Below are 27,223 nucleotides of genomic sequence, written 5' to 3' on the forward strand. Positions count from 1 at the left end.
ACAAAAGAACGCTCCAACACATCACTAGTATTTTGTTGCACCACCTCTGGCTTTTATAACAGCTTGCAGTCTCTGAGGCATGGACTTAATGAGTGACACAGTACTCTTCACCAATCTGACTCCAACTTTCTCTGACTGCTGTTGCCAGATCAGCTTTGCAGGTTGGAGCCTTGTCATGGACCATTTTCTTCAACTTCCACCAAAGATTTTCAATTGGATTAAGATCCAGACTATTTGCAGGTCATGACATTGACCCTATGTGTCTTTTTGCAGGGAATGTTTTCACAGTTTTTGCTCTATGGCAAGATGCATTATCATCTTGAAAAATGATTTCATCATCCCCAAACATCCTTTCAATTGATGGGATAAGAAAAGTGTCCAAAATAGCAACGTAAACTTGTGCATTTATTGATGTTGTAATGACAGCCATCTCCCCAGTGCCTTTACCTGACATGCAGCCCCATATCATCAATGACTGTGGAAATTTACGTTTTCTTCAGGCAGTCATCTTTATAAATCTCATTGGAACGGCACAAAACAAAAGTTCCAGCATTATCACCTTGCCCAATGCAGATTCGAGATTCATCACTGAATATGACTTTCATCCAGTCATCCACAGTCCATGATTGCTTTTCCTTAGCCCATTGTAACCTTGTTTTTTTCTGTTTAGGTGTTAATGATGGCTTTCGTTTAGCTTTTCTGTATGTAAATCCCATTTCCTTTAGGCAGTTTCTTACAGTTCGGTCACAGACGTTGACTCCAGTTTCCTCCCATTCGTTCCTCATTTGTTTTGTTGTGCATTTTCGATTTTTGAGACATATTGCTTTACGTTTTCTGTCTTGACGCTTTGATGTCTTCCTTGGTCTACCAGTATGTTTGCCTTTAACAACCTTCCCATGTTGTTTGTATTTGGTCCAGAGTTTAGACACAGCTGACTGTGAACAACCAACATCTTTTGCAACATTGCGTGATGATTTACCCTCTTTTAAGAGTTTGATAATCCCCTCCATTGTTTCAATTGACATCTCTTGGAGCCATGATTCATGTCAGTCCACTTGGTGCAACAGCTCTCCAAGGTGTGATCACTTCTTTTTAGATGCAGACAAACGAGCAGATCTGATTTGATGCAGGTGTTAGTTTTGGGGATGAAAATTTACAGGGTGATTCCATAATTTATTCCTCAGAATTGAGTGAGTCCATATTTTTTCCCTCTGCTTGGTCTAAAAAAGTAACCATTACTGACTGCCACAATTATTTTTCCTGATTTCTTATAGTGTTTCTTAAAGCCAGAAAGTTGCCATTTGAAATGACTTTAGTTTTGTGTCATGTTTGTGATCTGCTTTTTTTTCTACAAAATTAAACAACTGAATGAACATCCTCCGAGGCTGGTGATTCCATAATTATTGCCAGGGGTTGTAGAAGCTGCCGGAGAAAATTAGTGTATAAAACGTCATTAGTGTAGTTCAGCCCCTGCAAAAAACAAACAAATCATGTTTGAGTATTGAGCTTTGTTGCATATAAATGGACTGCATTTGTAGTGTTTTTCCATCAGAATCATAAGTGCTGTACACATTCACCCATACACTGATGTCAGAGTGCTTCCATGCAAGACTCTCAACTGCACATCGGAAGCAACTTGGAGATTAAGGATCTTGTTGAACAGCCCTTAGTGTTTTTTAAGTATAATGGGGTTTTGAACAGAGGATCATCTGGTCTCAAGCCCAACACTTTAACCACGACATTATCACCTCCTTGTGTAATAATTGCTCAGTAGACAATTTCTATTTATTTAAATACTTGTCACTCCAACAGAGAATCTCAGATTCCAGTGCCACCTGCAGGTCACCACTGGAAAGAAGTGCGACACGACAACACTGTGACATGGCTGGCTAGCTGGACTGAAAATATCCAGGGCTCCATTAAATACATCATGCTCAATGCCAACTCGAAACTCAAGGTAACATCGGTAACAATATAATACTCACGGAGGCATTTGTAAATTGACAGCCACACACACATATATAGTAGTTGTACATTAAATGGCATGTCTGTCCCTGCATTGGAATCCATAGTAGTCTTACACCTTCAGGACGACCCTGTTGACATAATTTCAGAGTGGCAAAGATAGCAACTATCTTGGAGGCAATATTAGAAATGTGAATGCCTGTTGTAAAAAAAGAAAAAAAAAAAAAAAAAAAAAATATATATATATATATATATATATATATATATATATATATATATATATATATATATGGCTGGATAGAAAGCTGAAAGGTTGACGTTATTCATACCAATGTCAATATTGGCCCTGCATTTTGTCAGTCTCTTAGACAACGTGTTCAATGTAGGCCCCGTGTTGGCCAATTACGGCCTGCAAACGCTTTGGGGGAAAGTCCTGAGGAATGTTTTGGATTTCTCGGCAGATGTTTTCCTTCAATGCATCAATGCTTGGCATCAACATAAACTTCAGGGTCTCTGCAAGTAAAAAAGAAACATAAGTGATTATGTTTGTAGCATTTAAGGGTCAAAGTGAGTGTTTTAAATGTTGTATACTTTTTTTGGGTCTCTCTACACATACATAAAAACATTGTAAAACATACAACGCAAACCACACAGCAATAAAACAGTACAACTGCAGATATAAAATAAATACAAACCGAGCAGCCATAGTAATAAATAAATAAATAAATAAAAAATACATAATAGTCATATAGCCAAAATGGACCAGAGCCAATGCCTCGTGTTATTAGAGGAGGCGGTAATGTAAACCTTTTATCAGATTTATTTCATTTGTGCATGTGTAAAAGCAGTTGTCACATTTCCAGGCTTGCAGTAGGACAGACTGCTGTCTCATTGCACCTCGTAACATCTTCATTAGATCTCAAATTTCAGAGTTATGTCATGTGTCCAAAAAAAATTTGACAGAATGTCCAAATGTTCTTGGATGGCCCTGTGTGTTGTTTCAGCATTCTAAAGAGCAAATTTATTGCAGATCTATGCGGTTTATAGACAAATACATTAAAGTTGAGCGAGGTTTCCCAAATCCACAACGTCATATTTCGGACATGAGGACATCAACTCCTTAAATCTCCTCACTGAGAGAGACAGACAGACAGCCAGACCTTTTTTTCAGTCTGTGCTTTTTCTTCAGGAGCTGCCCTTTCTTCTTTCTCCACTTCCAAAGAAATGCAACTAATGAACTGAAATCATATAAACCTGTTGTTTCCAATTATCTTATTACTGAAGTGCATGTAAATGCGAGAGATCAGATTATTACAGTTATTTGATTACTAACAGTTATCGTGGCCATTGAGTGCAGCATGTGCATGAGCACATGCATTGTGTTTATATATAAACTGGAAGACATACACTCAACATTCTTGGGAAATTTCTTGGACTAGAAAAACAAGAAAATATCTTTAGCAGGAAAATGTGTTGTGCTTTGTCTGCTAATTCCAGCTTGGCTTGCCTTTTTGTTTGGCTGGTTTAGCTTCAGCGTCTCTGAAATATGATCAAAGCTTTCACGCATTCTTTCTTTCATTCTTCCCTTTGTGCAGTAAAGTATGTTTCTTCATTGTGTGAGAAGATTTACGCTGGATGTTTTTCTGTTTTTCAAGTAACTGTTTTTAGGGAGACTAAATGTCACTTTAAACTCTGTGCTTCATTGTGTTTTTGACAGTTTGTGTCTTTGTACTTAATTGGAGCTGTCGGCTGTTTCATTGACTTTGGCTTTTGTACACGGTCTGAGATATTTTTTTTTTTTTAAGCTTCTTGTCATCACAGATTCTGTCTGTGTGTAGAGTTCTTCAGTATGTACACACAAAACAAGAGGCAACGTGGCAAGTGTTTAAAAAAAGAATGAAAAAAGAATTTGGGAGGGGGGTGTGTCCGTCTTTTTTCTTTCGTTTTCCCCCGTAAAGTTGTTGGTTGTGTGGATTAATAATGTCCAACTGTGGGGTTCAGTCAAAGTGCACAAATCAAGCCAACCTCAAACAAGTGGCCTTCAGCAAAAGACAATTAATCAAGAGATTTTGTCACAGATTGAGTGTTGTAACAGCACATGTGCACATGCATTCTGTAACTGCATGCCTTCATGACTCAGTGTGTCTATGGTGACCAATGCTGAACTATCGCTATAAACGATAGTCACTGATGCTGGCAAAACAAACACTCGTCAAAGTGATTGGGCCCCCCCCCCCGATATTCCATCTCCCCTTCATTTTAATCAGGGTTTTATTCTGTTGATTGCTCAAGTCTTCTGCTTTAGTTTTCAATGCAGGTTGCAATAGTAATGCCGGGTTTTACTCTAATTAGATATTTATGAGTAAAAGTTCCTGTGAATTGTCCTTTTTTGTTGTTGTAGAACTCTCATATTTTGCTTTTTCATGTCTGTTTTCTCGCTCATTATTCAGGTTTAAAGATTAAATTATTCCACTGTCTCCATGACAGTGTTTCTGCAATGTTGTGGGCACAAGAGTCAGATTCATAAGTATTTGGACAGTAACATAATTTTTGTTATTTTGTCTCAGTACACCACCACAATGGAGCTGAAATGAAATAATATATGTGCTTGTACTGCAGACTTTCAGCTTTAATTTGAGTTTAGCAAAAGTAATTTCTTAATGGTTGTTGTAAATGAAGTCTAAGACAAATTCATTGATTTGGAAATGTTCCTGTATCTATCCCCTCAGTAGTCTAAATAAACTGATTGCACAATTTTGAGTGATTTGTATTAAAAATAATCTAATACTAATATATCAAGATGGATGACCTTAATGACGTTCAGCTGGTGGATTGAGTACAGCTAATTGGGGCAGGGGAGTGTTTCTTATAAAAGAAGGTAGTGTGCGCTCTTTTATGGGCTTTGCCAGCTACTACTGCCGGTTTGTAGTAGGTGGTTTTGCAAGGTTGGCAGCACCCCTAAGTTGGTAGCGGAGTTGACTGGGGTGAAGCCCAGTCGGGTAGACCAGCCAGTTTTGGGTTATTGGACAGAGGAATGTGGCCGTAGCTTTGAGACTCTAAAAGCTAAACTTACCTCCGCACCTGTGCTGGCATATGCTGATTTTAAGATTCCATTTATTTTGGAGGTGGATGCTAGCTATGGGGGGCTGGGAGCAGTGTTGTCTCAGGAACAGGATGGCAAAGTTAGGCTGATTGCTTATGTGAGCCATGGGTTATGCCCCACTGAGCGTAACATGGTGAGCTACAGTACCTGTTGAGCCATAAGTGTATTGTGTACACTAACAATCCATTGAGTCATTTGTCATCTGCAAAACTCGGTGCTACTGAGCAACGTTGGGCAGCGCAGTTGGCCTCGTTTGATTTTGAGATTAAGTATCTTTCGGGTTTAAGAACGGCAATAAGAACGCTGATGCCCTTTCTCGTTTGCATTCTCCTGGGATGCAGGATTTTCAGGTAATGGTTGGTGGTGCACAGCTTCCGGAGCCGCTGCAGCAGGTTTGCTAGGGGAATAAGGTGGATGTAAGGCAGGCTGTGGTTGCAGTCTTGCCCCACCGTCTTCCATCTGACCTGGCTGCACTGCAGCAGGTTGATCCAGTGATTTGGGAGGTTTGGGCATTTTGGGAATGTAAAAGGGGTCCTAATAAGGAGGAGCGCAACCAGGTGTAGCAGTCAGCATGGTTGCTGCTTCAGCAGTGGGAGCAGTTGGTGGAGAGGGATGGAGTTTTGTACTGTCAGGTGTTTAAGCCCAATGGAGCTGGGGCTGTGTTGGAGTTGGTGTTGCCTGCAGCTTTAAAAGCTGATGTGTTGACTGAGGTTCATGAAGGGCATGCTCATCAAGGGGTCGAGAGGACCTTAGAGCTTTTCCGTCAGCGGTGTTATTGGCCAGGGATGTCCGCGGAGGTGGCAGATTGGTGCCAGGTATGTGAGAGGTGTCAGGTGGCCAAGTTGAATCAACCGGAGGCTCGTGGCCCTATGGGACACCTGTTGGTGTCCCGGCCTAATGAGATTCTTGCCATTGATTTTACTATTCTAGAGTCTAGTCATGGTGGAGTAGAAGACGTTTTGGTAATGACTGACGTCTTTAGTAAGTACATGTGGGTGGTTCCTACCCGTGACCAGCGAGCTGCTACAGTAGCTCAAGTTCTGGTTACAGAATGGCTTTCAAGGTTTGGGGTTCCAGCTCGGATACATACTGATCAGGGATGGAATTTTGAGAGTGTATTGATCCAGCAGTTGTGTGGCTTTGATGGCATAGAGAAGTCTCGTACTACACCATACCATCCATCTGGGAATTGGACAGTGTGAGCGTTTTAATAGAATGCTTCATGATCTGTTGTGCACGCTGCCCATGTCTTGAAAGAATCATTGGGGGTTCCTGTTTGCCCCAGGTTTTGTATGCTTACAACACTACGCTGCATCAGGCAACTGGTGAGTCTCCTTTTTTGTTGATGTTTGGTCAGGAGCCAAGACTCCCAGTTGATTTTCTGTTGGGTCGAGTTCAGGAGCCTGTGGATGGTTTTGTTCATGAGTGGGTCTGGGAACACCAGACCTGCTAGCAGATGGCTTTTGATGGAGCTCAGGATTGGCTGAAGGCCGCTGCAGAGCGTCGTAAGAAGGATCATGATCAGCATGTCCATGATGTTCCCTTGTAGGAGGGCCAGTTGGTTTGGTTGTGAGATTTTGGGGTACGGGGCTGTCATGAGATCCAGGATCAGTGGTCCTCTGTGATATATCGTGTCCTGAGGGCACCACAGGAAGAAGGGACGGTTTATACGATCGCCCCTAAAGATGATTTAACCAGAGCCAAGCAGGTTCATCACTCTTTGTTGAAGGCAGTGGTAGGGACTGGGTCCCCTAATGAGGCTGTGGTCCATTCTCTGCCTTCAGTGGAATTTTCTCCACCCTCGGCAGAGCCATTAGAGGACAGGTGGTGACGTAATGGCGGGTGGTTGTGTCAGGGTCTGAGGATCCTGTGTCTACCTCAGTTGTGTGGGAAGTGGTAACCCAGCATGCCCCTTAGGTGGAGGTTGCGGAAGAGGTGACCCAGGTTGCCCCTCAGGTGGAGCGGATGGAGGTTGTGAGTTTACCTGGTTCTCCGCAGCTGAGTCCACCGGCGGATCCAGCGGTTGTTGTGCCATCTTTGCCAGTGGAGCCTAGAATGTCTTCCCTCCCCCTATTGAAGGAGTTGCACTTTGACAGACAACTAGGGTCACTGCGGGTCATCATTCTAATGTTCATCATCTTCCACAGTCCGCAGTGCAAGTGGGTCTTCTGGCCCTATGTAATGTAGGTGGCTTGAATAAGGTTATGGAATGGGGGCTATTCCATCGTCAGGGCGACGATTCAATTTGGGGGGGTGGATTGTAGATGGATGACCTTAATGATGTTCAGCTGGTGGATTGAGTGCAGCTAATTGGGGCAGGGGAGTGTTTCTTATAAAAGAAGGTAGTGTGCGCTCTTTACTCTCTTTCTGGAGATTGACTGGAGGTGTCTGGACGTGTTCACTTCCACGTTCCTGTGAAGACAGAGACCTCTGTGTGGGCTGTCGTTGGCGGTGCGCTGCTGACTGTTTGTGGTGCTGTTGACGCTCTGGGGCGCTGTCGAGTTACAGCTGACTGCTGTGAGGGACGGTTCGGATTTTGGACTGAGCTGTGGAAGGAGGCCCTGCTGCTTTGCTCTGGTGCTCTGCCAGAAGATTTCGTCCTGTGAGACCAGTGGATGTTCCCTGTTTGCTGCGGCCGCTTCATACGTTCAGTGTGGACAATTGGAAAACTGTGACAGCTTCAGGCTGACACCTGCGTCTGCTGCCGGGCTACATGATGCAAGGACGCCCTCATGTGGATATGAACAGTGATGTTTTAAATTAGTATTTATGAATTTGTCTTTTTAATTAGAAATCATATTGTTAATAAATTCTTTTTTGTATTTGGGAACCACTCCTCTGTCTCATTTGCAACAAACCCATATGTCTTGAGTTGAAGTTATTCAAATTGTTGAATTCCCTGGGTGAAACTCCCAGGGTGGTGTCAGAAGTCCGACATATCATGTTTATTCATGATTTGTAATTGTTTTGACGAGCAGGAGTAACTTGTCTGCTTTGCTACACTGTTTGTCCAAATACTCATGGGTGCTAAAAATTGGGGTTGGGTGGGGGCCCTATAAAAATGGCTGTAAACCCTTGAATTAAACCTGAAAGTCTACACTACAAACACATCTTGTTTCATTTCAACTTAACATGTTCATATCTGTGATACGCATCAGTTACATTCCTGTTCTAATTATTATATTCAAGAACATTATAATCTGACATTTTTTGTTATTTTGTCTCCACGATTACTTTTCTCCTCTTCAATCCTTTCTTCTGTCTTCTCTTTGCCCGTCATCCTGCAGGGAGAAAAGGACTGGGAGAAATATGAAGTTGCTCGGAAACTCAAAACGTGTGTGGATGATATCCGTAACCAGTACAACCACGACCTGAAATCCAGACAGATGGTCACACGCCAAAGGGCCGTAGCCCTCTACTTCATAGATAAGGTCTGATTCTCAGCCATTTCTGAAATAAAGGTGCTGCACATCACATGCAGTGTTGCCAGCGTTTAAGTGTTTGGATGGTAATAATACAGTAGTGTTCAGAATAATAGTAGTGCTATGTGACTAAAAATATTAATCCAGGTTTTGAGTATATTTCTTATTGTTACATGGGAAACAAGCTACCAGTAGATTCAGTAGATTCTCACAAATCCAACAAGACCAAGCATTCATGATATGCACAGTCTTAAGGCTTTGAAATTGGGCTATTAGTAAAAAAAAAAGTAGAAAAGGGGGTGTTCACAATAATAGTAGCATCTGCTGTTGACGCTACAAACTCAAAACTATTATGTTCAAACTGCTTTTTTAGCAATCCTGTGAATCACTAAACTAGTATTTAGTTGTATAACCACAGTTTTTCATGATTTCGCCACATCTGCAAGGCATTAATTTTGTTGGTTTGGAACCAAGATTTTGCTCGTTTACTAGTGTGCTTGGGGTCATTGTCTTGTAGAAACACCCATTTCAAGGGCATGTCCTCTTCAGCATAAGGCAACATGACCACTTCAAGTATTTTGACATATCCAAACTGATCCATGATACCTGGTATGCGATATATAGGCCCAACACCATAGTAGGAGAAACATGCCCATATCATGATGCTTGCACCACCATGCTTCACTGTCTTCACTGTGAACTGTGGCTTAAATTCAGAGTTTGGGGGTCGTCTCACAAACTGTCTGCGGCCCTTGGACCCAAAAAGAACAATTTTACTCTCATCAGTCCACAAAATATTCCTCCATTTCTCTTTAGGCCAGTTGATGTGTTCTTTGGCAAATTGTAACCTCTTCTGCACATGTCTTTTATTTAACAGAGGGACTTTGTGGGGGATTCTTGCAAATAAATTTAGCTTCACACAGGCGTCTTCTAACTGTCACAGCACTTACAGGTAACTCCAGACTGTCTTTGATCATCCTGGAGCTGATCAGTGGGTGAGCCTTTGCCATTCTAGTTATTCTTCTATCCATTTTGATGGTTGTTTTCCATTTTCTTCCACGCGTCTCTGGTTTTTTTTGTCCATTTTAAAGCATTGGAGATCATTGTAGATGAACAGCTTATAATTTTTTGCACCTGTGTATAAGTTTTCCCCTCTCCAATCAACTTTTTAATCAAACTACGCTGTTCTTCTGAACAATGTCTTGAATGTCCCATTTTCCTCAGGCTTTCAAAGAGAAAAGCACATTCAACAGGTGCTGGCATCATCCTTAAATAGGGGACACCTGATTCACACCTGTTTGTTCCACAAAATTAACGAACTCACTGACTGAATGCCACACTATTATTGTGAACACCCCCTTTTCTACTTTTTTTACTAATAGCCCAATTTCATAGCCTTAAGAGTGTGCATATCATGAATGCTTGGTCTTGTTGGATTTGTGAGAATCTACTGAATCTACTGGTACCTTGTTTCCCATGTAACAATAAGAAATATACTCAAAACCTGGATTAATCTTTTTAGTCACATAGCACTACTATTATTCTGAGCACTACTACAATAACATGATTAACTGGGCATGGATGTCGGGCCTCAGAAAATGCATACTGCATGACAACTGCATGTTATTTGCGTTATCACTTACTGAGATACACAACATGTGGAATCACATTAACAATATTTAATGTCATTTCAAAACGCACGACACCCAGCAAATACGTACATAAAAAGCTGGCTCACTTGAACTTTTGTCGTGTTGGCTGGTACCGCGCTGCTCTCCAAATTCGGCAGGGCGTCCTCATCAAGCTGGCTGCTTTGGCTGCCGTTCATTGTCGTACTATCCATGTTAAAATCAACCGGAATATCCATATATGGACCAACACACACATCTCGCCTTTTCATGTTATCGTCTGCAGACAATTCTTGGGTTGCGCATGCTGTGACGTCATCACTTTATGCACAGCGGGCGGGTATTGGGATACCCGTTTGGACAGGTAGCGTAAATGTAAATCTATGCTACCAGCCCAGCAACACCTCAATAAGTGATAATAATATTGAATATAAAATTGTCACCTCCAGAATATTTCAGTAGCACATGCGAGCACGTTTAAAATCAAAGCACCATGTCTTGATTGCCTTTTTAAAAATTCCTCCACACTGCTTGATTTAAAGTCTTTTACAATGAGAAATACGGATTACCTGTAATCATTTTCTTCGAGTGACGCCAAGCTATTTTTTTCAGATTGTATAGAGGAAGATAATAGATTGAGATTTTGATTGTTTTTGGCACATACCAAAGACTCAGTTATGGTTTGGGTTTGTTGTTTTTATGTGCAGTTCTTGTATATATATTTAGAAGCCATTTGATTTGATAAGAAGCCATTTTTGCTTTGTAAATGGGAGTGTTAGTGTGCATGCGTGTATGTCTGACCTTTGACCCTTCCAAAAAGCTGGCACTGAGAGCTGGTAATGAGAAGGAGGAGGGCGAGACTGCAGACACAGTGGGTTGCTGTTCACTCCGAGTTGAGCACATCACACTCCATGAGCAGCTGGACGGTAACGAGTGTGTGGTGGAGTTCGACTTCCTGGGTAAAGATTCCATTCGCTACTACAACAAGGTCCCCGTCATCAAGAAGGTAAAAGGAAGATGGATGTTCATGCAAAAAATCAATACTCATGATATTGTGATATTTATTTATATGATATGAGAATTGGTATGAAATTTATTAGCTTACCACTTTCATTGAGCAGAGGATGCATCCTATCCATCTCTAGAATTATAAAGTAGTATGTATCATAACCTCCATTTCAGACAAATACAGGAAAAAATAATGGTGGACTGGAAGAAACTGCTGAATATGTAGTTTAAGGGGTGACAGCCAAAAACTAAGGATATCTTTATTTTATTGTGAGATAATTAAGATGCAGCATCAGCTGGTCTGAGAGCGCTGCAGTAAGACACTTGTCTATTTGGCTCAGAGCAGCCGGCTACAGGCCTGGTGGAGTTGCTGAACTCACCCTTTAGTTTTTATGCCAACCTCAGGATAAAATCAAACCACGACAGCAAGAAGAGGTCACCTGCCTGATACGCTGTAGCAGACATCATGATGTACCAATTAAGTACACATTGCCCAACCTTAATGCACATATTTATGCAGCTAAGATACACTGGCAGGCAGCAGTTTACAACCCCAATTCCAATGAAGTTGGGACATTGTGTAAATTGTAAATAAAAACAGAATACAATGATTTGCAAATCCTCTTCAACCTATATTCAATTGAATACACCACAAAGACAAGATATTTAATGTTCAAACTGATAAACTTTGTTTTTGTGCAAATATTTGCACATTTTGAAATGGATGCCTGCAACACGTTTCAAAAAAGCTGGGACAGTGGTATGTTTACCACTGTGTTACATCACCTTTCCTTCTAACAACACTCAATAAGCATTTGGGATATGAGGACACTAATTGTTGAAACTTTGTAGGTGGAATTCTTTCCCATTCTTGCTTGATATATGACTTCAGTTGTTCAACAGTCCGGGGTCTCCATTGTCGTATTTTGCACTATAATGCGCCACACACTTTGAATGGCCGACAGGTCTGGACTGCAGGTAGGCCAGTCTAGTGCCCACAGTCTTTTACTACGAAGCTACGCTGTTGTAACATGTGCAGAATGTGGCTTGGCATTGTCTTGCTGAAATGAGCAGGGACGTCCCTGAAAAAGACGTTGCTTGTGATGTAAAGGTGATTGTATTCTGTTTTTATTTACATTTTACACAACGTCTCAACTTCATTGGAATTGGGGTTGTAGTTTCTTTACTTCTGTCCGGCAGTAAACTGAATATCTCTTGTGGTCTAAACATGCCATTTGAAAACATCATCTTGAGCTCTCGAAAACATTGATCAACATTTTTTTCCTCCATTTTCTGACATTTTCTAGACCTAACAACAAGTCCTTTTTTCAGTTAATTAGTTTCTTGATTAATCAATGAAAATAATCCTTTGTTGCAGTGTAACATGATACAATAAATTATACATTCTAGTGTAATGAGCAGGTTAGCTGATGCAATAGACAGTGGAATATTTGCATAAACCTTTTTTTTTTTTTTTAAGATGTCAGCTGTCACATTTGTGTGCGTATGTGAGTGTGCACGTGTGCAAATTTCCCCCTCCTCCTCTGGTGTCAGCTTGTGTTATCTTCTATTCCAGGAACGGAGAAAGAAATGCTAGCACTTGACAACCAAAATGTTTTGTTTCTTTGCAGAACATGTAATTATTCAAATTGGTTCATTCAAAAGCAACACGTTAGCTAGAATTAATTAGCCACTTGCATATTTTAGCATTGTCAATTCCCATGGAAATCAGGCAGATCACTGCTAAATGTCGCATGAATTAAATGGAACTGGAATGGAAGTGAGGATTTTTTTCTAACCTCTTGGGGGTTCTGCAATAATCAAATCTTGCACTTCTTGTATTTGCAGTTTTTACTGTTTGTAAAATGTCTGCATACAGAGAAGAAATTGGACAATAATGAGCTGAAGCTGAAATCAAACTTATTCAGATATTTTCATCGAAAAGTTGAGTTTCCATCACTGTGGACACTTGTTGTAAATGGTTTGTCAGTGCATCCATCTGTCTTTATGCCCCTGCAAACAAAAGTTTGGGTCGGTGTGCACAGGAATTACCCTATCTATCTGTCCATCTGTCCTTTAGCCTTGTTAGCCCCTCTCCTAAATCAATCCAACATCTTCAAGGGGAGGTAATTAGACTTGTGTTCATTTGATGCATCATATGATTAAGGATCCCTTACACAGGTCAGCGTCCTTTGAGTCTGTTTTGTGCAAAACAAATTGCCAGAACATACGAGGGATGCAAAAACACCTTTCTGTGTAAGTGCTTCAATGTCCCTTGTATGTTGTTTCAGCATTATGAAGAGCAAATTTCTTTGCGATTTTTTTTTTTTTCTTTTTCTTCCAGTGAGCTTCCTCTGAACTTCATCTGTCCCTCAGTGCGACCACTGGTGACCATTGAGTGTTGTGCTTCCACTGAGCTTCCTTTGTACTTACTCTGTGCCACACTGTGGTGACCAGTGGCATTCTTTGAGCATCTGTTCAGCGGTGCTTCTGCCTTCTAGTACACCCCTGACCGTTTTTTGGTCAACACTCACACTCTGCATAGCTTTTGAGGAAGAAACATCCCCTGTCTGATTTGTTTGATTCTACCGACTATGCTCACCCATATTGGCCTCTCTTCATTGGCTTCCTGTTAATTCTAGAATAGAATTTAAAATTCTTCTTCTTACTTATAAGGTTTTGAATAATCAGGTCCCATCTTATCTTAGGGACCTCGTAGTACCATATCACCCCAATAGAGCGCTTCGCTCTCAGACTGCAGGCTTACTTGTAGTTCCTAGGGTTTGTAAGAGTAGAATGGGAGGCAGAGCCTTCAGCTTTCAGGCTCCTCTCCTGTGGAACCAGCTCCCAATTCAGATCAGGGAGACAGACACCCTCTCTACTTTTAAGATTAGGCTTAAAACTTTCCTTTTTGCTAAAGCTTATAGTTAGGGCTGGATCAGGTGACCCTGAACCATCCCTTAGTTATGCTGCTATAGACATAGACTGCTGGGGGGTTCCCATGATGCACTGTTTCTTTCTCTTTTTGCTCTGTATGCACCACTCTGCATTTAATCATTAGTGATCGATCTCTGCTCCCCTCCACAGCATGTCTTTTTCCTGGTTCTCTCCCTCAGCCCCAACCAGTCCCAGCAGAAGTCTGCCCCTCCCTGAGCCTGGTTCTGCTGGAGGTTTCTTCCTGTTAAAAGGGAGTTTTTCCTTCCCACTGTAGCCAAGTGCTTGCTCACAGGGGGTCGTTTTGACCATTGGGGTTTTACATAATTATTGTATGGCCTTGCCTTACAATATAAAGCGCCTTGGGGCAACTGTTTGTTGTGATTTGGCGCTATATAAAAAAATTGATTGATTGATTGATGCTTGTTTTAGACACCAACCTCGGCTGTGCCGCTGTCCAAGGTGCTGAAAGAGTAGAGCAAAAACGCATGCTATGGTCTGTGCTGCACAGTATGGCAGCAGCCATCACCACGGAGGTCACCTGCGTCTGATCATATCTCCTTTCTTAAAAAAAAAAAAAAAAAAATTAATGCGTCAATAGTTTATCCACTGTTTACTTTTTGCAATAGCTATTGTTTGGTCAGGTGAATTTCATTTGCCATTGCATTCGAATGTGGTAAACTATATTGGAAATACAACAGTGCTATACAATGAACTTCATTCCTAAACGTCTGTGTGCTCAGCCCAGCCCTGTTCACCCTCTTTACTCAGGACTGCACCACCATCCAGTCTTCTAATACCATGGTGAAGTTTGCTGATGACACCACTATAGTTGGACTTATTAGTGACAATGAGGAGGTTCTCTACAGGGAGGAGGTACAGCATCTGACCCAGTGGTGTTCAGAGAATAACCTGCTTCTGAACACCACCAAAGCCAAGGAGGTCATTGTGGATTTCAGGAGGACCAGGAAGCCCACCCCCCCAACCACTTCACATAAATGGTGAGACGGTGGTGGACAACATTAAATTCCTGGGACTCCACATCACCAAGGACCTCTCTTGGTCAGTCAACACCTCCCACCTGATGAAGAAGGCACAGCAAAGGCTCTTTTTCCTCAGGAAGCTGAAGTGGGTTGGTCTATCCCCTCAGCTCCTGGTGAACTTCTACAGGAGCACTGTGGAGAGCATCCTCTGTCAGAGCTTGACTGTATGGTATGCCAGCTGCAGCTGGTATGCTATAGGCTTGGGTTGTGAGGACAGCCTAGATGATTGTTGGAGCTGAGCTTCTTGTCCTGGATGCTGTGTATGCTGGATGTCTGCAGAGGAGAGCCACCAGGATCTCCACTGACCAAACACACCCCGGGCACCATCTGTTTGCCCCGCTCACATCAGGGAAGCGATTCTACACCATCAAAACCCGGACTAGTAGATTGAGGAACAACTTTTCCCCCAGAGCTGCAGCCTCCATCACCCCCCCCCCCAACACACACACACACACACACACACACACACTGTCCTACTCTCATACTCAGCAGCTTCAGCTACAGTCTGAGCCACAGACAATTGTTCCTACTAGATTTTAAACAGTCATGGGCAGTGTAATTTTTGCATCTCAGTTTATATTGTAAATAACTTGTCTGTTATTGTCTTTTGCACCTTATTGCTATTATATTTTATTTTTAGTTATTTTTATATTTAATCATTGCTGCTACTGACTGGTTGTCACCAGGAAGTTTCATTGTTTATTACAATGACAATAAAGTCTCTCTTATCTCTTAAATCAATATACTAATTGGTGTAGGATCTGCTGCAGTGACCCCTGTGCACCAAGAAAAAAAAAGGTGTGGGGGGGGCATAAGTAGCCAAAACCAAGCAAATACTAAATCAACTGTGAACTCACTGAGCTACTTGCTTCTCTCTCTTTTACACAGATCCTTATTTACATTTTCATCCTTAAAGCACATCTTAATTTTATATTTTCAGTTTATTTGCCGAGGGTGAAAATCCGGCACACAAATCATCTGGTGAATATGTCGAGGTGTTTTATAAAGCAGCAGAACTCTTGCTGTTAATTATCGTCTTGCATATTGGTATTTGTGGAGCCACTGCTGCTTTATAACTGATTGCTGGAAATGTCAGCTGTAATTGAGCTGATTTTTCTCCTCTGGCTGTTTTCTGCGATGGACAAATGGCACCTGTCTCACACACTGACACACACAGACATGCAGAATTTCTGATGTGTGGGGTGCACTGTTGTACTTCCCAAAATAAAGTGTTTGCAGGACTTTTGCTTTATTGCCTCAGCGTTTGTGTCACATTATTTATGAGCCTTCGTTTCAGCTTTGCCCAAATTCACAAATGTGTTAAATAGTGATAATTGTGCTGTAGCATTTAATCATTTTTAATTAGGAATTGTGAATGGAAGTGCATCTGGACTTCATGACTCCTACAGTGTCAATTAAGTGTTCAAACAGTGGTGTTGTTGTGCTGTTGGCCCACCTTTAACCAGTTACTGAATTAATTAAATCTCCACTCTGTTTAGGATTTGCATTGAGAATCAATCATCCCCCAAAAATGGAAACTTGCAACAACTTCCCCTTGTTTTTCCATTTGAGATTTCAGAAATACAGCATCACTTTGAAATTAAGTAGCAGAGTAATGTACTCTTTAGTATATAAAAATAAGCTGCCTGCATCATTTATTTATTTACAATTATAAGCAAATGACTGGCTGGATTGCTGTCCCAGAGTTGTCATAATGTGTATACGCAAGAGTGAAAATTTAAAATGAGTCCCAGTTCAGTGTTCCATTCTGGGAGAAACATGGAGTCTCATTTGGCGCAATGGGCCTCAGCACCTGTATCAAACTTACGGTGCATCTGGAAAGTATTCACACACTTCAGTTTATACACATTTTATGTTCCAGCCTTATTCCAAAATGAATGAAATTCATTTTTTCTCTTAAAATTCTACACACCATACCCCATAATAACAATATGAAAAAAGTTTGAGACTTTTGGCAAATTTATTAAAAATAAAAAAATCTCCTCAGAAATCACATTTGCATAAGTATTCACAGTTTTTGCTATGAAGCACAAAATTGAGCTCAGGTGCATCCTGTTTTCGCTGATCATCCTTGAGATACTTCTGTAGCTTATTTGGAGTTCACCTGTGGTAAATTCAGTTGATTGGACATGATTTGGAAAATCACACACCTGTCTACATATAAGGTCCCACAGTTGACAGTGCATGTCAGAGCACAAACCAAGCATGAAGTCAAAGGAATGGTCTGTAGACTTCCCAGACAGGATTGTCTCAAGACACAAATCTGGGGAAGGGTACAGAAACATTTCTGCTGCTTTGAAGGTCCTAATGAGCACAGTGGCCTCCGTCATCTGTCAATGGAAGAAGTTCAGATCTACGAGAACTCTTCCTAGAGCTGGCTACCCATCTAAACTGAGTGATCGAGGCTTGTGGCATCATATTCAAGAAGACTTGAGGCTGTAATTGCTCCCGAAGGTGCATCAACAAAGTATTGAACAAGTGCTGTGAATACTTTCCAGATGCACCGTACTACCCTTGTCCTCAGTAACCTCTGCAACATGCCTTTAAGATTCAACTGTGGAAAAAAAAATATGTAGAATGTCTTTTGATGACATTTGTCTTTGTGTCTTTACAGGTTTTTAAGAATATTAAACTGTTCATGGACAACAAACAACCCGGAGACGAGCTTTTTGACCGTCTAAATGTGAGTTTCACTCTTGCTGTTTTCTTTCCTTGTAAATGATTGGTTAAAGCAGCCATTCTCAAACTTAAAAACGCCAAGGCCCACCCAAACCTTTAATCACAGTTTTGATCGACTTAGGAAACTTAGACAAAGTGTGTGTGCGTGTGTGTGTGTGTGTGTGTAAAATGTTAAACTCAGATAAGTGAAGAATAACACAATTTCAGTCTCATGGTTTTAGTTTTTTGCTGCTGCTACTACATCGTTCATTGTCATTCATATTAAGTAATAACTTTCTTGCAAAACGGAAAATCAGACTTTTTACAATTTCTATTTAATGACCCCTCATGGCCCACGTGCACTACCTATGTGGCCCACACGCAGTATCTTTTTGGCCCACACTTTGGGGGAAAACTGAAAACAGAACTGTTTTTGGTGTTGTCCAGGATAAAACTGATCTTGTCATTCTTGTGTCTGCATGCAGAATTTCTGTTTCTAGTCTGACCACAGAGTTGGCTTTCTTTCTGCTTGTTGAGTCTGATGGCATTGTCAGCCTTTACCATCTAGCTGACTCTCAAATCAACGTCTTCATCTCGAGTGCACTCTTTCCCACAACACTTGCATTTAATGATTTCCACATTCACAAGCTGATTGCAATCACAACATTGTGGCCTAGTGTCTGACCTCCACACAGACGGGTCATCAGGATGCATATGTTGTCAATGTCTGTCACAGAGGAAAAAAAATACATACATTAAAAAATAATTGGTCATTTGTTTAGTCTTTATTGAGAACATTATGTAACCTCTTTAAGTTAACATTGGGAAATCAAAACTTTGGTCTTCTCCTGAAGAATTTAAATGCTACATCCATTTTTCTTCGATACAGAAAAATGCAATTTAAAATGTGAATTCACAGCATGACAGTTTAGAAAACACACAGATTTACATACATAAAATGTTTTTAAATTTTTTTATGTTTTGCACACTGATAGTGACATAAGCAGCAAAAATTTATGGCTCTGAACTTAACAAAAACCACATTTATACAGAGCTACTAGTGTGCTTAAGACTTTTGGACTATACTGTGTAAATATGAATGTTATAATTGACAGCTTTGAGTCCTTGCCAGTAGAAACAACATAAAGGTTGATATTTTGATGTAATTGTTCTCTGCTTTCAACTAATATGTTGCAGTGCAGAATTAAGTAACAAAACTGTAAAAGTAATTGTCAGTCCAAATATTTACACACCAGACCGTAAAAACCATCATCACACTCAATACTGAAAATACAGAATCGTAATTACTACTCATTTTGAGGATTGTTACAATTCTAGCTTGCTGTTCAAAAAAAAGAAGTTTGAAAACTGTGATACAGAACTGCACAATAAGCATTTTGACAGCTTGATTACTCAGTGACGGAGCACCTGTGTGTAAAAACTTTGTATTTCCATAATAGAAAAAGCATCAAAAGAATGAGAAGACGTAATAAAATTATATTTTTAATGTTTTCTGGAGAGAGATGACTGCGCTAAAGAAAAAGCAGGGACCAAACTGAAATGTCAAAGAAGAGGCTGACTGTGAATGCACTGTTGGCGGGGGGGGGGGGTGAAAGACGTAAACTGAGGAATTGGAGATGAGGAGGAATAAAAAAGATTGGAAGCTGGGGGATTGAAAGGACACAGTTTCAAAAGAGACAGGGGATGGACTCTGGGAGATAAAAATGAAATTGTGAGAGTTAGAATTGAGAGTGAACATGCCGGCTGGATGAATTTTCACACATTTAAAACCGGAGTGGTCTCGACCTCACCATGAAGCTGGAGGCATGGAGGCCACTCACAGTGCAGCAGCCATGTACACGGCTCTCATGCATGTGACTTTAGGGGTGCGAGCACTTTAAAGCCAAACATTTATGTGGACATTCGTTGGGTTGACAGATTGTACTTAAATTTGTCAGTATACATTGGTTTGTTGTTGTGGAAACATCCCACAGCTTGCAGGGTTTGCGCTGATCTTGGATTGGTGAAAAAGCTCCTCAGATTCATTTGAGGAATGTGATTCTTTGGAAAAATGAATTTGGTAGATACAGGGCCACAGAGGAGGATCAGAGCTGATGGAAATGAAAACAGAATAAATTTATGAAGAGCACGAGGAAGGTTTGGGAGTCGGCCGTATGTTGGTCTGTAAGGACTTGCAGGTAGAGAAAAGAAGATGTCAGATAGGGTTGGGGTGAGGAGGTGAGATGAGGAACTGTAGCAATCGAAAGAGAGAGCACGGTGCCTCTGATCTCCGCCCTCCCGAGTGTCAGGAAATGTCAGGTTGTGTTGAAGGTGGAATGGCAATGGATGCTGTGGGCAGGCCTGATTGACACCCGGAAAGGCCAGACCACTGAAGGAGAGGAGGGAGGAGAAAAGGGGAAGGAGATGGAGTGTAGGAAAGTGACAGGTGGTCCAAATGAGTGGAGGTTTGGAGGGAAAGTTGGAGAATAGCTGGTGGAAGAGCAAAAAAAAAAGATTGGGAAGAAGACGAGAGTCATAAGTGGCAACTCAACAGTCAATCAATCAATCAACTTTTTTTTTTATATAGCGCCAAATCACAACAAACAGTTGCCCCAAGGCGCTTTATATTGTAAGGCAAGGCCATACAATAATTATGAAAAACCCCAACGGTCAAAACGACCCCCTGTGAGCAAGCACTTGGCAACAGTGGGAAGGAAAAACTCCCTCTTAACAGGAAGAAACCTCCAGCAGAACCAGGCTCAGGGAGGGGCAGTCTTCTGCTGAGACTGGTTGGGGCTGAGGGAAAGAACCAGGAAAAAGACATGCTGTGGAGGGGGGCAGAGATCGATCACCAATGATTAAATGCGGAGTGATGCATACAGAGCAAAAAGAGAAAGAAACAGTGCATCATGGGAACCCCCCCACAGTCTACGTCTAAAGCAGCATAACCAAGGGATAGTCCAGGGTCACCCGATCCAGCCCTAACTATAAGCCTTAGCGAAAAGGAAAGTTTTAAGCCTAATCTTAAAAGTAGAGAGGGTATCTGTCTCCCTGATCTGAATTGGGAGCTGGTTCCACAGGAGAGGAGCCTGAAAGCTGAAGGCTCTGCCTCCCATTCTACTCTTACAAACCCTAGGAACTACAAGTAAGCCTGCAGTCTGAGAGCGAAGCGCTCTATTAGGGTGATATGGTACTACGAGGTCCCTAAGATAAGATGGGACCTGATTATTCAAAACCTTATAAGTAAGAAGAAGAATTTTAAATTCTATTCTAGAATTAACAGGAAGCCAATGAAGAGAGGCCAACACGGGTGAGATATGCTCTCTCCTGCTAGTCCCCGTCAGTACTCTAGCTGCAGCATTTTGAATTAACTGAAGGCTTTTTAGGGAACTTTTAGGACAACCTGATAATAAAGAATTACAATAGTCCAGCCTAGAGGAAATAAATGCATGAATTAGTTTTTCAGCATCACTCTGAGACAAGACCTTTCTGATTTTAGAGATATTGCGTAAATGCAAAAAGGCAGTCCTACATATTTGTTTAATATGCGCTTTGAATGACATATCCTGATCAAAAATGACTCCAAGATTTCTCACAGTATTACTAGAGGTCAGGGAAATGCCATCCAGAGTAAAGATCTGGTTAGACACCATGCTTCTAAGATTTGTGGGGCCAAGTACAATAACTTCAGTTTTATCTGAGTTTAAAAGCAGGAAATTAGAGGTCATCCATGTCTTTATGTCTGTAAGACAATCCTGCAGTTTAGCTAATTGGTGTGTGTCCTCTGGCTTCATGGATAGATAAAGCTGGGTATCATCTGCGTAACAATGAAAATTTAAGCAATACCGTCTAATAATACTGCCTAAGGGAAGCATGTATAAAGTGAATAAAATTGGTCCTAGCACAGAACCTTGTGGAACTCCATAATTAACTTTAGTCTGTGAAGAAGATTCCCCATTTACATGAACAAACTGTAATCTATTAGACAAATATGATTCAAACCACCGCAGCGCAGTGCCTTTAATACCTATGACAGTGGCTGTAATTATAACATGAGGAGTAACATGAATACAGGAAGAAGAGGGAGTTATGTAAGGGATAGTGTTTTCATATACCGCTAGCTCCAGTCATGAGCTGCTTTCACCCATGTGCATGAGCAAATCAGGAATGGCCCACATTCAAACACGCATGCCAATGTACCACGCTAGCAGCAGCAACTGTGTTCACACATCACTCTGAAAACCCAGACACCCCCCCCCCCCCCCTCGTATTGCTGCTATTCAGACTTTCACAGGAGAGTGTCCCCCCCAACCACCACCAGCACCACCACCCGAACTCGTGAAAATCTTCACATCATACAGAAAAGCCCTGTTCAAGGCTGTGGAAAGTGTCAAAAACAGTCTTTGTTAAGGAGTTTATTTATATCACATGCCAACACCTCTTTCTGCATTGTTACCTCTCCCCCCACAGATCCAAAAGCAGCAACTAAAATAAAAAAGTAATATAAAAAATTGAACCCAGTCATTATTGTAGTTTTTTTTTTCCCCCATGAAAATCTTTAACATCATACAAAAAGGCTGAGTAGGATATTTGTGAAGAATAAAAAAACCCCAGTTGTGTCAAGTGATTTATGTTGTATATCACATCTTCAGTCTGTATCCCCCCCATTTTCAGTTCTCCTTCTGTCCTAAAAAAATCTTTCAAATCACACTGAAAATTCTGTAAGCAGATTGTGGATTGTATCAGAATCAGAATTGCATCAGGTTTTTTCCCCCTTATGCATTCCCCATTTACTCATTACCCTACATAAGTTGTCACTTGCAATGTTACAATCATTAAATGTACAACAACAGGGTGCTGGAGAATCATGCTGTGTAAGTAAGTACATCAGTGAACGTTGCCACACCAGACCAGTTGCAAAGGCAGAAGTTCCCAAGGGAGACTCTGAGAACAGCAGGACCACCAATTTATCCACAGTGCCCACACACACACACACACTATCAATACACACTATCAACCAGTGAGTGAGTTCCTGTGTATGCACTGAAAAAAGGACCTACTCAAAAATCTGTTTCAGTTAGTAACACCTGAATAAATTTAGTTGTTTGAACTTAATCATTTTCCTCCCAGGCAAAATTTTGTTTGACTTGTCTCTTGCTCCCAGGTCCTACTTACTTGCCTCATGAAGATGCCTGGTATTCTACCACTTTTGCCCCAGCAAAGTAATGAGGAGTTGGATCTGTAACCTTCAGAAGACTAAATAGGAGTTGGGTGTATAATAGTAGGGTGTGGTTAATAGTTGGGTGGAGTCTTTGTATCACTGAATTGTAGTAGGGTGCGGTCAGGCGTGGTCTCATTTTTGGCAGTGCAAGTAAATAGGATTTGCGGGGGGTGGTCCCTTTTCTTGCAGTGCACGTAAATAATGTGTCAAGTTCATGTTTACTTGCTGGATATTGCTTCCAACTCCTATTTACTTGCCCGGCAATTTTTCCGACCATGTCCATCTCCTATTTGGTTGCCGGTTTCTTGGAGGGGGGCAGATCTCCCAACTCCTAGTTTCTTGCTCTGTAATTGAGTTAAGGTAAATGTATGGGCATGTGGGGAAAACTGTTCTGTCCTTGATCCCCTAGGGCAGGGACTGTCTCTAGTGTATATGTTACTCCCCATCAATCACCCTTTACTGACACCTATAGACACGTGACACTCGTGCTTACCCCAACCTCAGGGGGAGGTCGGATTACAAACTCTGTCAACTGGAAAAGTAATTAACAGTTGGCCTCAACAGTGGGCAGGGTTAGCGGCAAAGTTTATAGTATCTGGTAGCAAGAGACTACGGTCTAATCAGACGGTTTCACCGTTCAGCAAAGTACAGAAGAGTTGGGAGGGAGATGATTAAGTAAGTTAGAGCAACTCTAACTTACTAACTTAAGTTCAAACAACCTAATTCATCCAGGTGTTAGCAATCGAAACAATTCAGTTAAGTTAGTTCAACTATTCTATTTTCAGTATAAGCAACAGGTTAGTCATTATCCCACAGCAGCCTGTACTCAAGGTTCTTGAAATGGAGCAATGTCACCACCTGGTGGACATTTACCATTAATTCTGGTATAGTATGATTTTGCCGAGTGTTGTTATAGACTGGACATGTATTGAATGTTTGGTCTCAGTTCCTGTAGAGTACGTCCCAGTGTCTTGTACAGTATTGTTAAAAAAAACCTCATGGTTTTAACAGGATAGTTCTCAAAAATTAATATTATCCAACCAACAACACATCAACAAGGCAGCCACAGTAGCAGTCCCCCCACCCCAAAGGCAGCCACAGTAGCAATTCCCCCCCGTCCCCAAACAGCACCATGTAGAGACAGAACACCAAAACAACATGGAATTTACTTTTTCATCCTACACTGCTAAACGCTTCTTCAAAATCCTATTTTTAGAATTTTTTTTTCTACTGAAGGATGACGCATAGCCTTATAGCATTAAGTACAACTTTAAAAATGAGCATATTGTGACCACATTTCTGCGTTGGAGTCGTCCAGCAATGACATCACTTCTCAGGGTTAAAGAGGTCTAAAAACAAGGAAATGCCAAAAGCCAACATCTGTCCAAAGGTTCGGTGCACTGTCTCTCTTCTGTTCCCTCAAAAAATCAGGTGGGATACTTACTGCTGTGCACCGTCCTTGGTTCCATTAGCAGCCTCTCTGTGTGCTTAACTGACGTGCCTGGAAAGTGTGAGGTGAATTATTCATAGTACTGCTCACATGTAAACCTGATAATGGAATAAAGAATTTTATGCAAACTGAGTGATTTTTGAAAAGTGCTGGTCTGATCCGTGTCAGACCACTTATCAGACAGAGAGATGTTCAGTATCACCTTCTTCAAACTCGCCATCAAGAACTTTTTAAAAAGAAGGTTGTTATCTGGCTGCTGTCTGTGCCTGTGGGCAGCAGCAGGAGGTGCACGCTGCGCTGAGAGCAGACCGGGAAAGGGTTTTTGTCTGGATACTGATGAGTCTCCAGCACCTCGTCCACAGAAGCCTGGAGTACATCCGTCTCCACTATTTTCCACCTGAGAACAGATCCTCAAAGCTTTTCGATGTTGACTTGTTTTCTGCCCCCGCTGGTGCTAGGACCTTTGATACAACATCTTGAACTGCACACTGGGACCAGTTTAGGATTCAGAGTCGTGTTCAACAAGAGTAGCTTGGGATTTGACTGCAGTTAATACACAACCAACTCCGTCACAGGAACCACAGGGGGAGGTGATGGTCTAGTGGTTAAGTGATTTGGCACATGTTTTGTGCCGGATGCCTTTCCTGATGCAAATGCACATTACATAGAGAAATGTGGCAGGGGTGAGGTTTGAACCGGGAACTTTCCGCACTGAAACCAAGTGCACTAAACACTTGGCCAATGGCAAATTTGATCTCAGTCCATGAAAACCTTGAGTTCTCCCATGCACTAGTATTTGGAGGCTCTACCCCCTGGTGGCCAAAATTAGAATTAAAATAATCCCAATGTCGACTTTGTTTGAGGTTTTAGTAACTTGATCTTGTGAAGAAAGTTGAACTTTGATACACAGTCTTCATTGAGACGTCGTACACATCGACCACACGGGAACGCACACATGGAGCCGAGCAGTTCCCAGACCTGCTCTGCCTTCAGCGAGGCACAGCTTACAAAATAATAATAATAATAATGTACATGTTGTGTGGGGTTTTGTTTTAAAATGTTCACCTATAGGGGTTGTGGTCTGACTGACCACCCACCCAGTACATGTGACACACACACACACACACACACACAGGCATACAGTGTGTGGAGGTTCATTAAACTGTGGTTCGGACCTGAGCTGTAAATGCGGGTGCTTGCCACACTTACAGCACTTTTTAAGGTAGAACATACATAGACACCTCATTAGAGCTAAAGTCCACACACTGTCTGCACTTCAGGTTCACTGCAGCGTCTGTGGGGATTTCCTCTGATCTGTCTTAAAGAAAATGAAATGACTACATGCAGTGTTCTTTAGTCTGTGCAAGCTTTTATTTTGACATTTTCACTCCACTCCATTTCACCGCATTCACCATTAGCTTGATGAAACAAAGCCCAAATTGGACTCTGCATACTCAAAAGAAAAAGTCGATAATCGTAACTAGTATTTCAGCGGCAGCAGTTTTTCTCACCAGCAGCAGCTTCCATTTCCACAAATTGGTTAGCAGTATATTAAAGTGGGATTGCACAATAGACCAGCAGTAAGCTGCAAGGATGCCCAAAGAAATACCCACATGTGACATGTTGTGACAAGGGGGTGGAGGTGTGTGAGAGACCTTATTTGGCCTTTGTTTGGAGACGCCATCATTAGCACAGCAGGGGCACAAGCTAGCTTATTAGCAAGCCAAGCATGACGCAACCTGGGTACCTGTGCTGTCTCCAGGACATAACTGCGTACCATCTGCTGCTTAAAGCCAACATGCTCTCGTGTTTTCGAGATTATTTTGCTGGCACAGGCTGATGACGTCAAAACCTGCTCTACTCGTTAATAATTTATACTGATTATGACTATATGCCATTTATGCTCTCCACTCCTCACCGACATAAGCTCAGAGACGTAAGCTTAGTTAGTGTATACAGTTGGGTACATCAGCATCTCTACTATGCAACAGTACACCTCCCTTACTGTTCCATACAAGGCACAGTTTAAAGGGTATGGTAAGGTTCAACACGTTACACCCTCATACAGGTATAGAACAAAGTCTAAAAAAAACAACAACTTTGTTTGGTGGATCTACAGTTCTTTCCTTTTGGGCATCTTGTCCACTGCCCATAATCTAGCACACCAGACCCTTCACACTCTCCTTGTGTGTGGTGAGCCCACAGAAAGGTTACATGTAGTTCTTGGGATCCCCCAGGAAGAGTGAAAGAACTTGGCTGAGGATAGGGAAGTGTGGAATGAGCTGCTTGGTCTATTACCAGCGTGACCCAGATAAGTGACAGAAAATGGATGGCTCTACAGTTTCCACATCGTGAACAGTCTGCCTGAAGTTTTTATATTCCATTCACGTAATCATTTTAAAAACATACATCTGAATATGGCAATATAGGTAGTTTGCAACATAGTGAATAGTGAATGTTGTCTGCTTCCATCAGCAGTCAGATAATCAATAAACACCGGTGATCTGATTCGAATGGCAGCCATGCATGCCCGTGTCATAATGCTGCCTCCACCATGACAGATGGTGGTCTTCAGATCATTATCCATTCCTTTTCCTTCTCCAGACTCTTCCCATCATTCAAGGACAATGAAGGCATTTGATAACGCTGATTTCTTCCAGAGTCTTGTTGACTCAGCGAGATGTTGTGAAGGAGTTATCTTCACAAAGAGATGAATTTTGCCATCATCCACTTTAGTTGTCCTTTGTGGTTTTCCAGCCTTTCGGTGTTG

The 27,223-nt window shown here is 41.6% G+C and overlaps 1 protein-coding gene across 1 annotated transcript in view; it reads left to right on the forward strand.

Moving 5' to 3' along the window:
* Positions 1-27,223, forward strand: part of zgc:173742 (DNA topoisomerase I, mitochondrial) — a 78,791-nt gene that overhangs the window by 43,330 nt on the left and 8,238 nt on the right. Inside the window, exons 11-14 of the mRNA XM_034177027.1 lie at positions 1,813-1,957; positions 8,356-8,499; positions 10,939-11,124; positions 17,739-17,807. Of these exons, the coding sequence (XP_034032918.1) occupies positions 1,813-1,957; positions 8,356-8,499; positions 10,939-11,124; positions 17,739-17,807 (544 nt within the window). The remainder of the gene's footprint in view (positions 1-1,812; positions 1,958-8,355; positions 8,500-10,938; positions 11,125-17,738; positions 17,808-27,223) is intronic.

The sequence above is a fragment of the Thalassophryne amazonica genome, chromosome 8 (genome assembly GCF_902500255.1).
Source record: "Thalassophryne amazonica chromosome 8, fThaAma1.1, whole genome shotgun sequence".
Lineage (NCBI taxonomy): Eukaryota > Metazoa > Chordata > Actinopteri > Batrachoidiformes > Batrachoididae > Thalassophryne > Thalassophryne amazonica.